The 14,399-nt window shown below is 41.6% G+C and overlaps 1 protein-coding gene across 9 annotated transcripts in view; it reads left to right on the top strand.

The window, feature by feature from the left end:
• Window positions 1–14,399, top strand: part of TANC1 (tetratricopeptide repeat, ankyrin repeat and coiled-coil containing 1) — a 192,186-nt gene that overhangs the window by 53,102 nt on the left and 124,685 nt on the right. For 8 of the 9 annotated variants that reach the window (XM_044302880.1, XM_044302885.1, XM_044302884.1 and 5 more), the window contains exon 2: window positions 13,270–13,339. In XM_044302880.1, coding sequence (XP_044158815.1) covers window positions 13,282–13,339 — 58 coding nt within the window. In that variant the 5' untranslated portion in view covers window positions 13,270–13,281. Of the gene's footprint in view, window positions 1–4,867; window positions 4,936–13,269; window positions 13,340–14,399 lie in introns of those variants that run through there. The other variant, XM_044302879.1, reaches the window with a different exon arrangement.

Raw genomic sequence — 14,399 nt, 5'->3', positions numbered from 1 at the left:
GCTTCCAGGCTTTCAGCTCTTACCAAATCCTGCAGATATTTCACAGTTTGTTTTAGAGACTTCCTGGGAGAATTCCGGATGGTGTCTTGACAGGTCATACAGTGTCAGTGCCCTGAGAGGCACCTTTTAGCTATATAGGACACCGATTTGTATAAAGCCTGGAGAAACCAATGTTCCTTCCAAAACATCAGTAAAAAATATAGTATGGACAGACTTTACAGTAGTTTTGTTTTCTTGGAGACCTACAGTAACTGTGCTCTAGGAATAGGACTGATGGTTCAGCAATTTATATCTGAGAATGATGCCATTTTTGTCTCCAAGTTTAGTATTTTTTGTGTGGTGCGAGCCTATTACCACGTTTTCTGGATGTTTTTCCATATGTATTCTGGTATAAGTAAGCCATTAAATCAATATGGTATCTTCTATAGACTGTGGCCCATTAATATAAGTAATGCTCAACTAACACCATACGTTACCCAGTTGGTGTTTTTGGTTAGCACCTTTTTAAAAGCCAACAAAAAGGTGGAGATGAAGCCAACCCAATGTTAGACTGTTCCTACTAGGGATGGGAGTGGGACGCCTAAAGAAATAGACACTCCAGTCCTTGGATAGTGGGTTGTGGTGGCAGGAACTAGAACCACAATATGAGTTGGGTTTCGCTATGGTTTTTTCTCGCCTTTATGTTCACCCTGAATGAGAAAACCCCAGGCATTGAAGTTCAATGTTCTAGTCTCCAACTTTTTGTTTAAGGAACACAGTAAATATGAGACTTCTTCTGGTAATTTAATAGAGGCTTGACTAAATTATTCTGCTAATTGAGGCACTCTGAAATGTCCTACAAAAATATAACCACAGCATAGATTAATAATTCCTTATATCGCTGTCTAAACCCACATCCACTCAACAGTACTTGTTTTGCTCAGAGCAGGAATCGGATTCCTTCAGCCATGAAGTGACTGGGAACCACAATTAACTGGCCCAGAAGTAAAGGCCCCTTACTTGAGCTGATGATTGGGGAAACTATCAAGAAGTAGTGTTCCTAGGAATGCTCGTTCCCAATAATTGTCCTGTCTAAAGGTGCTGCCAATCGCCTGATCACCAAAATCTTAGGTTCTGGGCGTCAGATCTTCCTGTATAAAAAAAAAAAGGTATCTGCTGGCCAGAAACAGTGAATCCATTAGGGACAACGGATACAGTAGTGGCCACTCCCCCCCCCCCCCCCTTCCCATATAGCAGAGGTGATTGCTTCAAATAAATGCTGCTCTCACTTCTGCTCACGATCAAGCAATTATTGGGAATTAACTGTTCTTTCACGATTTAAAGGGGCCTTCAAGGGGTTTTCCATGACACTAATATCCTCAGGATAGGTCATTAATATGCGATCTGTGAGGCCTAAGACACACTGCACCCCACCCATCTGCTGCTCTTTGCAGCCTGGCTCTTTGAATGGTGCAGCTCTGTTCAAAGTATAGTGGCCGTGCTGAGTTACTGCAGCTTGGCTACCATTGAAGTGAATGTGAGCTGAGCTGCAGTAACCCGGCATGGCCGCTATACTTTGAACGGAGCTGTGCTTCCTGTTCTGCTCAGAATCTTAATTCTGGGGCTGGAGGTTGTTGGGTACAGCTAATCAAAGGAGGGAATAGGTCATCTGTGTCAGAAGCCTGGAAAACCCCTTTAAGATAGGGAGACTTCTAAATGAGGAGCCTTGTAAAAAACCATTGGGTGTTTTTCCTACATCTATGCTAAAATTGCAGTCTGACATAATTAGATTGACATGGCAACTACAATATGAACTTAAAAACAGGTAAAGAATAGAACATGAAGGATCAATAACATTTTTTTCCTCTTGGAATAGTCTGTGTACGAGGATTAAAACTGGAACGTTGCATGATCTCCGTTCTAAGACATTTCGGAGATAGCTGGCTCTTGGCAAGTAATTTGATAATTCCATCGGGGATCTCCTAACAGAGAACTTATTGTCAAGGAAATATGATATGCATTGGAAAATACTCATTAAATAGGTTTTCCAATTATTGCCGTGTTAACAGAGGAGTGAAATAGGCCCATTGTCCACCAGACCTGTGCGTCTTCCAGTGTGCCAGGATCCAAGTTTAATATTTTTTTTCTTACCTTTAAAAGTGTCAAATTAATGATCTATAGAATATTGCAAATAGTAGAAGACGTCTGACGTTCTATAAACACACGGGCCTCCTGCTTTTCTTTACGGGGCCTCCGGCCTGCCAACCTTTTTTTCATTTTTTTAATTTTTTTTTTACGTTCTGTTCGTAAGAACAACATTTCACATCCTAAGTAAACAAATTATCGGCTGAAAGAGGTGGCTTGAACTTTTACACTTGCCAAAAGCTTTATGTTTTGAGGAAAAGATGGCAAATATTTACACTAAGGATTTAGGGGGCATTGAATGGTGGTCCTCGGGGACAGGTTTATTAAATGGAGAGCCGTGAAGTGTGAAGATGGGGCCTCTTCGAGGGATCTTATGCAGCGTCTTTCCATGGGTTCCTCTCTGAAAGACCAGCAGTGACTTGACTGCTCAGAACCTTAGATTCATGTGCAAAGATTATGAAATAAATGAAATTCTTTCGAATATATCAATGGTCGCGAGCCAATTAACATTAGACCATACAGTGAGCAGTGACTGAGAATTAACTGTGTTTGCCTGCCTGTTTAAGGCTACTTTCACACTTACGTTGTTGTTTTCCGGTATTGAGATCTGGCAGAGGATCCCAATACTGGAAAAAAACGTTTTAGTTTAGTTCTCATGCGTTCTGAAGGAAGAGATCTGTTCAGGATGTCTCCTGTTCTGTCAGCATTCCGTTTTGTGACCAGGCACAAAACAGCTGTGGCACTGAAAACAATGTCCGTCAGTGGTGACGGATCGTTTTTATTTTTTTTTTTTTTTTTTTTTAGGAGCCTAAAAAAAAATATACCCGTCACCCATTGACTTTCAATGTATTTAGTGACAGTGCTGTTTTATTTTATTTTATTTTTTTCGTTGATTTCACACAACCGAATCATAACGGAGCGGATGCATCCTGATGTGCAAAATCAAAACGGACTCGTTTAATCCCGGTATTGAGATCCTCTGCTGGATCTCAATACCGGAATTACAAACGCAAGCGTGAAAGTAGCCTAAGTTGCATTTTAGAGAATTGATTCTTCTCATCAAGGGTTCACCTACGAGGGTCTGTGCCCGCTGCTGAAGAGGTGCCCTCCCTGCTGCTTGATTGATAGGATCAGACGTCTCGCCCATCCTGCCAATCTTGCTCTTTTGCCGCCGCTCTGAGTAGCAGTGCAAGTGCAGAGGCTCTACTACAGGAGCAGTGACTACGCATTGTTGCGGAAGTAGAGCCTCTGTGCTCATGTCACTACTGGGAGCAGCGGCGCAGGTTCAAGGTGTCATGGCTGGAGGAGATGTCTGGCCCTGTCAGTCAAGGAGTGAGGCAGGGGTTGGGGAGGGCATGCATCTTCAGAAGTGGGGACAGCGCCTCGCAGGTGAAGAACTCTGTAGTCTATTCCATTTGCTCATCTCTACAGGATTTAAATGTATGTAGAGATGTTCCATGTTCACGTACGGTGATGTGCAACCAGCAACTAATGACTTGAAGTGCTGCGTACAGCCTATTAATGAAAATTTCAAGGCTTCGTAAGTTATTTGCTAAACTGATCTGAATGTTAGGCCCCTTTCACACGAGCGTGTTTTACGTACAGGGTGCAATGCATGAAGAGAACGCATAGCAATCTTGACCCAATTATTTCTATGGTCACATGAACATTGTTTTTCATGCATCATCTCTGTGTTACGTGAAAATCGCAGCATGTTCTATATTCTGTGTTTTTCGCAAAGCCCTGGTACCATAGAAGTGAATGGGGCTTCTGTGAAACACGCATTGCACCAGGAACTGATAGTTGCTAGGAGATGTTGTTTGTAATTCTTCAGTTACGTGAAAAACGCATCAAAACTGATTGCACCCTGCGCAAAAAAAAAAACTGAACGCAATCGCAGACAAAACTGACTGCACTGTTTGTATGGCTTTTTTTATTTATATTTTTATAATCGAGCTGTGTAATATTTACTGCTATATGAATAAGTTGTTACTATTACGTTTTGTCATTACTGTGAGGCTTATGTCATGGATACAGCGGAGCTCTGTGACGCGTCATGCAGAATTACAATCCGCTTACATTAGTATTATGGCATTCTGCAGGGTCGCCTGCATTCCATGTGACTGTGAATGTGCAATTATCCAGGTCCCCTTTTATCAGAGCGTCGGGGCGGTGTGCGGTCTGGACGTATTTTTAGTGATGATAAGAATGGAATGAGAGATTATCAGGGGAGATAATGGACTTGCTGAGCATGTTAGAAAAAAGAGGAAACGGCACAGTCGGGGATGGTGACCCTCGGCTATTGAAACAAGAAGTCCCTGGAAATCTGTAAAAATAATGATATATATTTACGTTTAAATTATGTAAAGGCTTTGTAAATGATCCGATTATTATATTCACATGTGATTAGCGCGCATAATGATGGTAATAAATGGAACTTGTTCCTTTATACAGTCGCCTTATTGATATAAACATTGAAATAATTAGTATATACTAGTAATAGTGTAATTTATTCAGGCTGTTCCGGTGGGGGAACAGGCTGCCGGATCCGTTCCAACGCTTACACATGTGTGCTGCCAGAGGTCCGGGCTGGCTGCGTTAACCATAATGGGAACGGGACAGAGGTCCGGCCACAGCATGGCAAACATGCCGAGAGGCGGCCGGAACATCCTGCCGGACATACCTAACTCTAGTGTGAAAGTAGCCTAATCCCTGCTGTGCAGTTTTTGTAGCCTTCATAGGCTTTAATGGGAAGAGTCACCACTTTTTCATTCTTTTTGCTGAACTTGTCCATGACCCCCGAAATGTCAGGTATCATTAGTGCTGATTTCCTCAGAAGTTTACTTTACTATTGCAGAAACTCCAGTGTGATTTTTATATATTTTTTTCCCAGTACAATGCATGGGATTTTTAGCAATACCTGCATCTTGAGCTACTTTCACACTTGCATCGTTAATTCCAGTATTGAAATCCGGCAGAGGATCTCAATACCGGAATTAAACATATCCGTTTTGATTTTGCACATCAGGATGCATCCTTTCCGTTAGGATGCGGTTGTGTGAAATCAAAACGGAAAAAACGGATCCGTCACTAAATACATTGAAAGTCAATGGGTGATGGATCTGTTTTTTTAGGCTCCTAAAAAAAACAGATCCGTCAACATTGTTTTCAGTGATGGATCAGTTTTTTTGACCGGACAGAAAACCGCAGCTTGCAGCGGTTTTGTTTCTGGTCACAAAACAGAATGCTGATGGAACAGGATGCATCCTGAACAGGATCCTTTACATTCATAATGCATGAGGACTAAACACAATATATTTTTTTCCAGTATTGAGATCCTCTGCCGGATCTCAATACCGGAAAACAACGCAAGTGTGAAACAGGCCTTATAGGCATATGATAAATCCTACCATGTGGGCTTATCGAAGTGCCCACAGTTTGTCAGTTGCCCGTAATCGCAGTTACGCTCTTTACATGCCAAGTTTGACTACTTCAGAAGAACACATTTGGATAGCAAAAAGTATCCAAATATAAGACATTAAACAGAAGATCTGCCAATGTTATCTCTGTGGTGCAGGCTGGATGATAAATTTGGTGCATGGCTAGATACTTTTATCTAACTTTGTACCACCTATTGGCTGGCTCTCTTTGCAACAGAATTTTTTTAAAACACTTTTTTGCTCAAAAGGTTTCATTTTAAGCCGCACCCCTCGGTGGGCGAGGTGCAGTGTATAATTCTCTTTGACTGGCTTGCTTTATACATGTCTAAAATGATTTATGCCAAATTGCAACAAAAATGCGCAAGTTGCCCCAGAATTCAGGTGCAGCCACAATAGCAAATGTGATTGTTCTAATTATCTAAGCAAATTTTTGCTTGTAGGGTTCCTGTATACGTGGTGCGGCTCTGCAGGGGTGGGGTCTTCATGTCAGCCCACACTTTGCTTTCTTCTGGTAGAACAGGTTTTAGCACGAATGGCAAGCATCTTCTTTTCTCTATAGGAACCTTCTTATTTGATTTGTGTTCTGTACATCCATCTTTGAAAGCTCTTACTCAGTTGAAGCCTCTTACCCGTTTTCTTCCTTGACTCTTGAGATTGAAGATATAAAATATGAACAAATACCTTCTTATAATAGCATCATGTTCAATGCCCCAATGTATAAGAAGAGAAGTAAATAATTATTTTAATAGAACAGTCCGCCCTAATGAAAGGCTTGTTTACATTCAGTCCCTCATGCAGCTTCCGCCTCTCTAAAGATCCAGAATCCACGACTACTTGGTATTTCCATTATTGCTTCCTAAACCACTTGCTGACAACTTAAATGACATCGCTCTATATCCTGCATGTCAGTAGTTTAATTATTGTAAAGACCAATATGTCTACAAAATAGCTCTCGTCCAGGAGGAAGGAAACTGTCTCTGATGCCAGCTATAGGTGGCATTGAGAGACTGTCTTCTTCCTTCTGGAGGAGAGCTTTGCTTGTAAAACTCAGAATCGGTACCTCCCCAAAATGAATTCATAGTTAGGCCCTTAAATACGGTAGTTGTTTCTCCTATATATCAGTGATGTCGACACTCGAGGACCCGTACTTTGGTCTCATCAATGCCAGTAGGGCTGCCAGACCCGTGCAACATATGGCCCGTACATGGCGTGAATCTTGACTATAGCGGCCAAAGATGAATCATGGAATGGACAACATGGCCACTACGAGAGAGGCCCGCTGTACTTTGGAAATAAGACATGATGCTCATTGTAATTGGATGTGCTTAGATTTTACAAATGTTATAAACTTTTTCATGCTCCTGATTAAGGATTCTGTTTCTGCTGTTTGTTCTTTTTGTTCCCTATATCCTTTCCTTAAAAAAAAAAAAAAAAAAAAAAAAAAAACATTTATGGGTTAAAAAAAAGTCCACTTAAGTCTCCACATTTGTTCTTTTATGTAAGTTTATAAAGACTTGCAGATAGGAAACAGGATATTGGCTTTACATGTTCATTGCCGCAGGCCATCTCTGCCGGTTTCAGAAACTGGGATGGGGGGGGGGGGGCAGGGGCTTGGAGGATTAGAATTTTTTTAATAGAACTTTTTTTTTCTTCTTTTAATCCTTGTCCCATGATTCATTTTCTAATCAACAAGTTATTTTTAATGATGGGAGATACCTGAGCAAATCTGTCACCAGGCTCCTATTTATAGACGGGTCCATTATGATTAGAAACCCTCACAAATCATAAGTCTTCACATTCACAATGTCATAAAATTTTAACAAGCTGTTTTTTTGTTTTATTGTGTGTAAACAGATCCTGGTTTTGGGGATTCTGTTAAGTTTTATCCTTTTGTACTTTAAAAGATTAAAGGGGTTCACCCATGATTAATGAAAATCCGATATTGTCTAGTTAGTACATGAGGGTTTCTTTCTAACAAAGCTAGAACCAGCCCTGTACCTCACATGGATCCAAAGATTTCCACATTCATTGCTCCGCTAGATTTATTTCAAGATGACCGCTCAGGGACATGCACTCTCAGTGGGCGTTTCCTGTCTGCTGCAGTTGGTGGCAAGTGAAAGATGGAACTGAGCATGTGCTTCCATCTCAGTTAGCAGGACAGAAACATTTTAAAAAGTGCAAACAGCAGGTGGCGCTATGCAGATAGATTTCAGTGAATTTGCAAATACAAATGTATTCAGATCCAGGTGCTTGTTTAAAAATATAGAATAAGTAGAAATGTAGAATTTCTTTATAAAGAATTTCACAAGACTTTATTGCAACATTTTACATCGCTCACAAGGTCTACACATCTTTACATGAAAGTATAAAATATTACTATTTACAGTAATCCAGACAACATAAGGTATGTTGTGTACCCATTGGCAATGGCTTGGTGACCACTGATGAAAACAGAACCCGTTGACTGGCTACCTTCCTTTGCCAGAATTAAAGGCTATAGACAATTTTGACTTTTTTTTTTAACGGATGTTAGTAGTTACCTTGAGTACCCTGTGTATGCTTTCGTTCCTATCTACAGCCTGTGTGAGCTGCCCTCATTGGATTCTATTCCCCCTCTATGCACACATCTACTGTGTACAATCTCTTCCCCATCCCTGCTGCTATTTCTAAGGCCTAGTTCACACGAACGTTTTTTTTGCGAGTGTACGGGCCGTTTTTTTTTTGTGTTCCGTATACGGAACCATTCATTTCAATGGTTCCGCAAAAAAAAACGGAATGTACTCCGTATGCATTCCGTTTCCGTTTTTCCGTTCCGTTGAAAGATAGAACATGTCCTATTATTGCCCGCAAATCGCGTTCCGTGGCTCCATTCAAGTCAATGGGTCCGCAAAAAAAAACTGAACACATACGGAAATGCATCCGTATGTCTTCTGTATCCGTTCTGTTTTTTCTGAACCATCTATTGAAAATGTTATGCCCAGCCCAATTTTTTCTATGTAATTACTGTATATACCATACGGAAAAATGGAACAACGGATTCGTGAAAAACGGACCGCAAAAAACGATAAAAGCCATAAGTTCATGTGAACTAGGCCTTCTGCACACGACCGTTGTGTGCACCCGTGGCCTGTTGTCCCGTTTAACGTGATTTTTCTGCGGTCCCATTGACTTTCAATATGGGTCAAAGGTCAGAGGTGTGTATATCCCTGACCGCATATAACTACACAAAATATGTAGTCCTTCCTGCTTACAATACAGCCACCAATTATTTATCTGGACTTGAAGAGTATAATTATATATAATACCCATCATACTGGGCCATGAGTCATGTGGAAGTCATATAATGCCCCCAAAATACTACACTTATATTATAGTCATTTCTTTGTGTGGATCCTCTAAAACCAGAGCAGGCCTGGCTTAGGAAGTCTATATTAATGTTAGTGTGTGTTCTCCCCTTGAATTACAGTTTTCCTTGTACCAAATGGCTGTTGCCAAGCACAAAAACAGCATAAAATCATAATAATACAATGTGACTCAGAGCACAGGAAGCGGCCTTGCTGATCCAGCCCTACTGTCACTTATGCAAGTTCATTTTCTCCAGGCCGGACTTCTGGAATTGTTGTAATTATAGTTTCCTTGTCCTGCCATCCTTAATTACAGTGCATGAAAGAGCTCTGCCAAGTCTCCCACTATTGAGTTAAAGGAGCAATTCTTCTGAAGGATCAAACGTACTGGCTAGCATTGGTTCCCAAATATATCCAAGTATAGAGCGGGTATAAACATCGGTATAGTACGTGCAACTTTTTTTATGCATTGAAATTGTACATGGAGTCGCACAATGGATTCTTCTCAACGATCTCGATCATCAAGATCAAATAGTAATGAAAGTTGGTGCTGATTACTCCATTGGTGCGTCACAACTCACTAGTGCAGTCTTCCATCAACAATTATTGCAGTGTTGGACATATATGATAGAGTGGCCCAGAACTTGATTTAGAGAGTGGGGACCAGGTGCACACACAGAGGAAAGGGGTCCCCATAGCAAAGGTAAAATTGTGATACTTCTACCCATTGGCATGCTTTCCTCTTCCCTTATATACAGAAGTGGCCATCAGTCAAAGACTGTATCTTGTACAGGTATGGTACACACTGGTTTGGACCTCTTTCCTTCATAGACCTCATAACACGTGCTGTGTTTGCCTATATGGCATTTATGTCCTTCGGTGAGCTTAAAGTTAAACTTTGACACCAAGGGCTCTTGTGAAGAGCTGTGTACAAAATAAGCATGAAGGAGAACGTACATCCTCAACATTGTGGTTCTCCTCTGAAATGGAACTATAGGACCTGACAATCCCTCAGTGACCAGTGTTTTGACCTTGGGCAGGGTGAACAGCGGGAAGCAACAGATGCTGCTTGACGCTGTGGTCACCTGGAGCTCTCTAGATCATAATTTCAGGTGGACCTCTTGGCCAGAGGCAGAGCTCTTGTTAACTGCACCACGCAAGCCCAATTGGTGCATCCATTTTGAAAAGCCATAGTTGATACTCCTCCTTATTTCGAGTCAAGAATAGAGGTTTACTTTAATGCATAAAGTATCTCTGTTATTGGGCATGTTATGTATACGCCCAAATACATTCCGTCTTTTGTTAGACTGTTAGTGGAATTGTAGATGACGTCTAAGGTAAGTAGATGTAAGCCACCAGTTATTCTAGGCAGATTTATTGTGTTGTATACATCACATTGCATATTCTTTATAGATATAAGAGGAAAAGTAATGTCCATAACTGGCTGGGGAGCAGCGAGCTGACATCGGTGTAGGCTCTCTGTGAGTCTGTTGCATGGAGGTTGTGTCCAGATGTTCTTGCTTCAGGGTGTAGGGTAATCACAGATGATCCTGAACAGCTAAACCTGACCTGGTCATAGCTATCCAAGCAGGCATTGTCAAAGCAAGATGTGTATTATAGGTAATGTTCATGCCAGATGGTAACTGCATTGTGTGGTCTTCCAGCATGGGAAGAGATCTCTGCTCTTTCCCAGCTAATGGCCACAGTTATAAATCCCATTGGCTAATTTTGCTTCGTTATCAACATTAAAGATTTAGAACTCATGGCCCTCCAGGATGGCATATGTAACCATTAATCCCGATTTGCTTTAATGGAATTATAATGTCTTTCCTATGCCCAGTATGGCTAAGACTGTTACCTCATCATGTACCTACAAGCCAATATGGCACTGCTCAGTCTGACCTAGTCTTGAGGCTGCTGAACATGTCCTAATTGAGTTTTTTTCCACCCCAGCCCTACAGAACAGTTTATGCTTCATGTGGCTTAACCCTCACAAATCCAGACCATGGAGCAATTTTGAGGACTGATGCCTGCTGTATAATAAGATTCGGCTTAAGCTGGTGTGCTGTAATTTTGCTGCCAGCAGCACCCGGGTCACTGTGCCATGCCAAGTATGGATGAATTCTTGTTAATTTAGAGCAGGTGTTCCCTGATAACACACACACAGGCCGTCTTTGTAATTCAAGTGTAGCACCTGCCCTCCCAAGTAACCTGATATATATACTTGTAATAAACAGTTATACTGCATACATGAACTGATGAAGAATATAGAAATCCAGCAATTACAGGGGGCTGGTTCCATTGTGTTTAGTCAGTATAGCGTCTTGGGGAATGCAATCAAGCTATGGTAACTGTGCATGGGACTAACCAAGAATCTAGGAAAATCCCTGCAAGCCAACGTAGCTATAAATCAGTAGGTGAACCAGACATCACATTGTGGCGGCATGGTGAGTTCAGCCATGGTGTAATTTTTGTGGATTACACACTGAGAATCTAGCACGGTTGATAGTCCAGTACATATGGATGAGGTTTTCAAACCCTATTTCACATAGTCTTGGAGTCCAGAGCATGCTGGACCCTTTGCATTGCAGTGCACCATTGGCTTGTTGTGCATGTGCAGAATCCAGAGCAAAGAAATGCCACCACATAGGCTATCAATATCTGATCAGCAGGGCACCTGACAATATGCATCCGCACTAATCGGCTGTTTGAGAGCAGCTAGGACCATAGCGCTCTGTCCATTGTGTGGACGGAGCTGGTTACTGTAGTACTGCTCTTATGGAAGTGAATGGGAGCAGTGCTGCAGCAAAGGATAGAGCTGTTCAGTTCCGTCACCTACTGCTGGTGCTATTTCCAAGGTGTCAGACCCCCCCCCCCCCCCCACTAATCAGATACTGATGGCCTATCCTGAGGATTTCATTTCAGTCCATAGTGGATTTCACCTCCGTTTTCTTGTCAAATCAAATCTATGGCCAGATCTGCAGATTTCTTCAGCACTTTGCCACTGATTTCCCGCTATGCACTGCTGTGCAAGTCGTCGGAAACAATTGACCTGCTGCGGACTTCCACACTGCATGTTACTTAAAGTACAGATATTTTTTCAACAGCATACGGTTGAGATTTCATAAAATTTCACCTTCTTTGATGCTAATTTAATACACAGCGGATTTGGCATCCAAAAAATCCTAGAGGATAATCTACAGCCTCTCCACTAAAGTGTGGACATAACCATGAAGCACAAGGTTCTAAAGTTAGGAGTTGCTTTTTCTTCTGCCAAGATCCTAATTTACCATTATTCCTGTAAACTATTTCCCCAGATTGTCCCCTCCATATCCTCCCTATACCTCTAGCAATGAATTAATATTAACCAGATATGTTAACTTCCCCATAAGGTTTTGATAATTATTCTTTGTGTTCCTTATAGCTTTGGTGTTTCGCCCAAAAATATTTTTTTATGTCTTTGATTCAGGAGAAGACTTCAAAGTCTTTGTGTTTAGCCTTCAAACTCTGATATCATGTGGTATGCAGATTATTATTTTTTGTAAGCTGCACCCTTTTCTGCCAAAAATAAAGTTGTAGAATAGAAAATGTTTGGTTTCTCTAAGAAAGTTGTAGAAAAGGGAAGGAGGCACGTGGAGGGGTTCTGAGGATAGACAGTATGTCATCTACCAGTGTCTGGACAGATTTACTTCATTGGGAAACTTGTAGACACAAGGAAACAAAAAGATCTACTCACTTTGTCCTGCTGAATTCCACCGAAATAGGGTGGTTGATAAGAAACACCTCGTCAGGCCCCACTGACCTTCTAGTTTGTATGAGTAGCTCCAGATTGAGATGATGGGGGAGAGAAGGAACAGGGACGTTAAATGTCAGTGCTCAACACTTCTGTTCTCCGGGGAGATAACTAGCCCCCAGAAGTGTCTGACCGTACATACATCTACACACTTGGCTAAACTGAATGTGTATAGAGCACTTGGCAGAGATAACTTTAGAAAGAGAGTTGATGCTGCAATTTCTTTTTCTGTCCCAGCTTCCTCTGATGTCCTACTATGAATCCATACAACATAGATCTGTAAGAATGTGCCATGTGCATGAGGTCTTAATAATGTCTCGAGGATGTAACATCTACCGTTAGCCAACCGGTCTCTTTGTTTGACTGCCAAACCACCACTGATAATGTTGGTTGTGTCCTTATCGTTTAGCTGATGCTTACACGTACCGTCCATTGGAAGTCAACCAGATACTCCATTACTTCCATTTGTAAATGATTGGTGCATGTTCAAAGTAAATAAGTATTGGTTCTGTTGGATACCAATGAATATCTGTATGCATTAAGGTTTGTTTTTTCTTCTTTATTACAGGACTCATAGAAAATGTTAAAAGCCGTTTTAAAGAAGAGCCGAGAGGGTGTGAAGAACAACAAGAATCAAGGTTTGTTTTGGATAATACGTTAGACTGGCTTGGTTATCGCCGCTATAACTATCTTTCCCTGGTCTTAGATTAATTCTGAGTTGGTGGGGAGTTGACAAACCTGGGGACTAGACGCTTTATCCCTGACAACCAGTCTGCAACAGAATACCGTCACTGCCAGTGGTGTCATGATCAGCCCAGGTACGAGGAGAACAACTGTGGCCGACTAGTTTGGCTGTCACTGTGGTGGACATCCTTTGGGGCCCACTGTGGATAGTTAGAACTAGTTTGGGCACTAGGTTATTAGGTTGGAGACATGACCTGTATTTATTTTTTAAGTTTAACATTTTTTGTCCACAACCGCATGCAGTGTGGTCTCAGTGAAGTTTGTATTTTCCCCTATGTTTTCCATGGTAATTTTAAGAATTTGATGGTCGGCTTTCTGATCTTGTTTTCCGGCTGCACAGTCATGACTCCCACTTGCACATAACTTACATATCTGGGATGTTGTGTTGTAAATTTCTTTTTTTGGCGGAGGAGCCTTTTTTATTGCTTTTCTGTGTAATGATGAGGCACTAAATCATTATCAATGAGTTCACTTTCTTCCTTTGACCCCCTGCCCTCACTAAAAACTCATAAATGGACTCCTCTGCCTGTCCTGGCCCAGTTTGTATTTACTGTAGTAGGTCTTTGTGTAAAAAGGACATTGAGATAAACTGCTGGTCACGGGGACGTGTAGTGTTCTTATTTTCAAAATGTTTAGGTTGAATTCCCTACAGACTTTCTTTCCATATTTAATGGAGTCTCCAGTACATAACCATCCTTTTTATTGTAACAAATCTGGACCGCTAAGGCTACTTTCACACTGGTGTTTTGTTTTTCCGTTTGTGCGATCCGTTCAGGGCTCTCACGAGCGGTCCAAAACAGATCAGCCCAAATGCATTCTGAATGGATGAGGATCCGCTCAGAATGCATCAGTTTGCCTAAGTTCTGTCTCCATTCCGCTTTGGAGGTGGACACCAAAACACTGCTTGCGGCGTTTTGGTGTCCGTCTGACGAAACAGAGCCAAACGGATCCGTC

This window comes from Bufo gargarizans, chromosome 8 (assembly GCF_014858855.1).
Source record: "Bufo gargarizans isolate SCDJY-AF-19 chromosome 8, ASM1485885v1, whole genome shotgun sequence".
NCBI lineage: Eukaryota > Metazoa > Chordata > Amphibia > Anura > Bufonidae > Bufo > Bufo gargarizans.
Note: the sequence above shows the minus strand (reverse complement) of the source record. Positions and strands in the feature narration are given on the sequence as shown.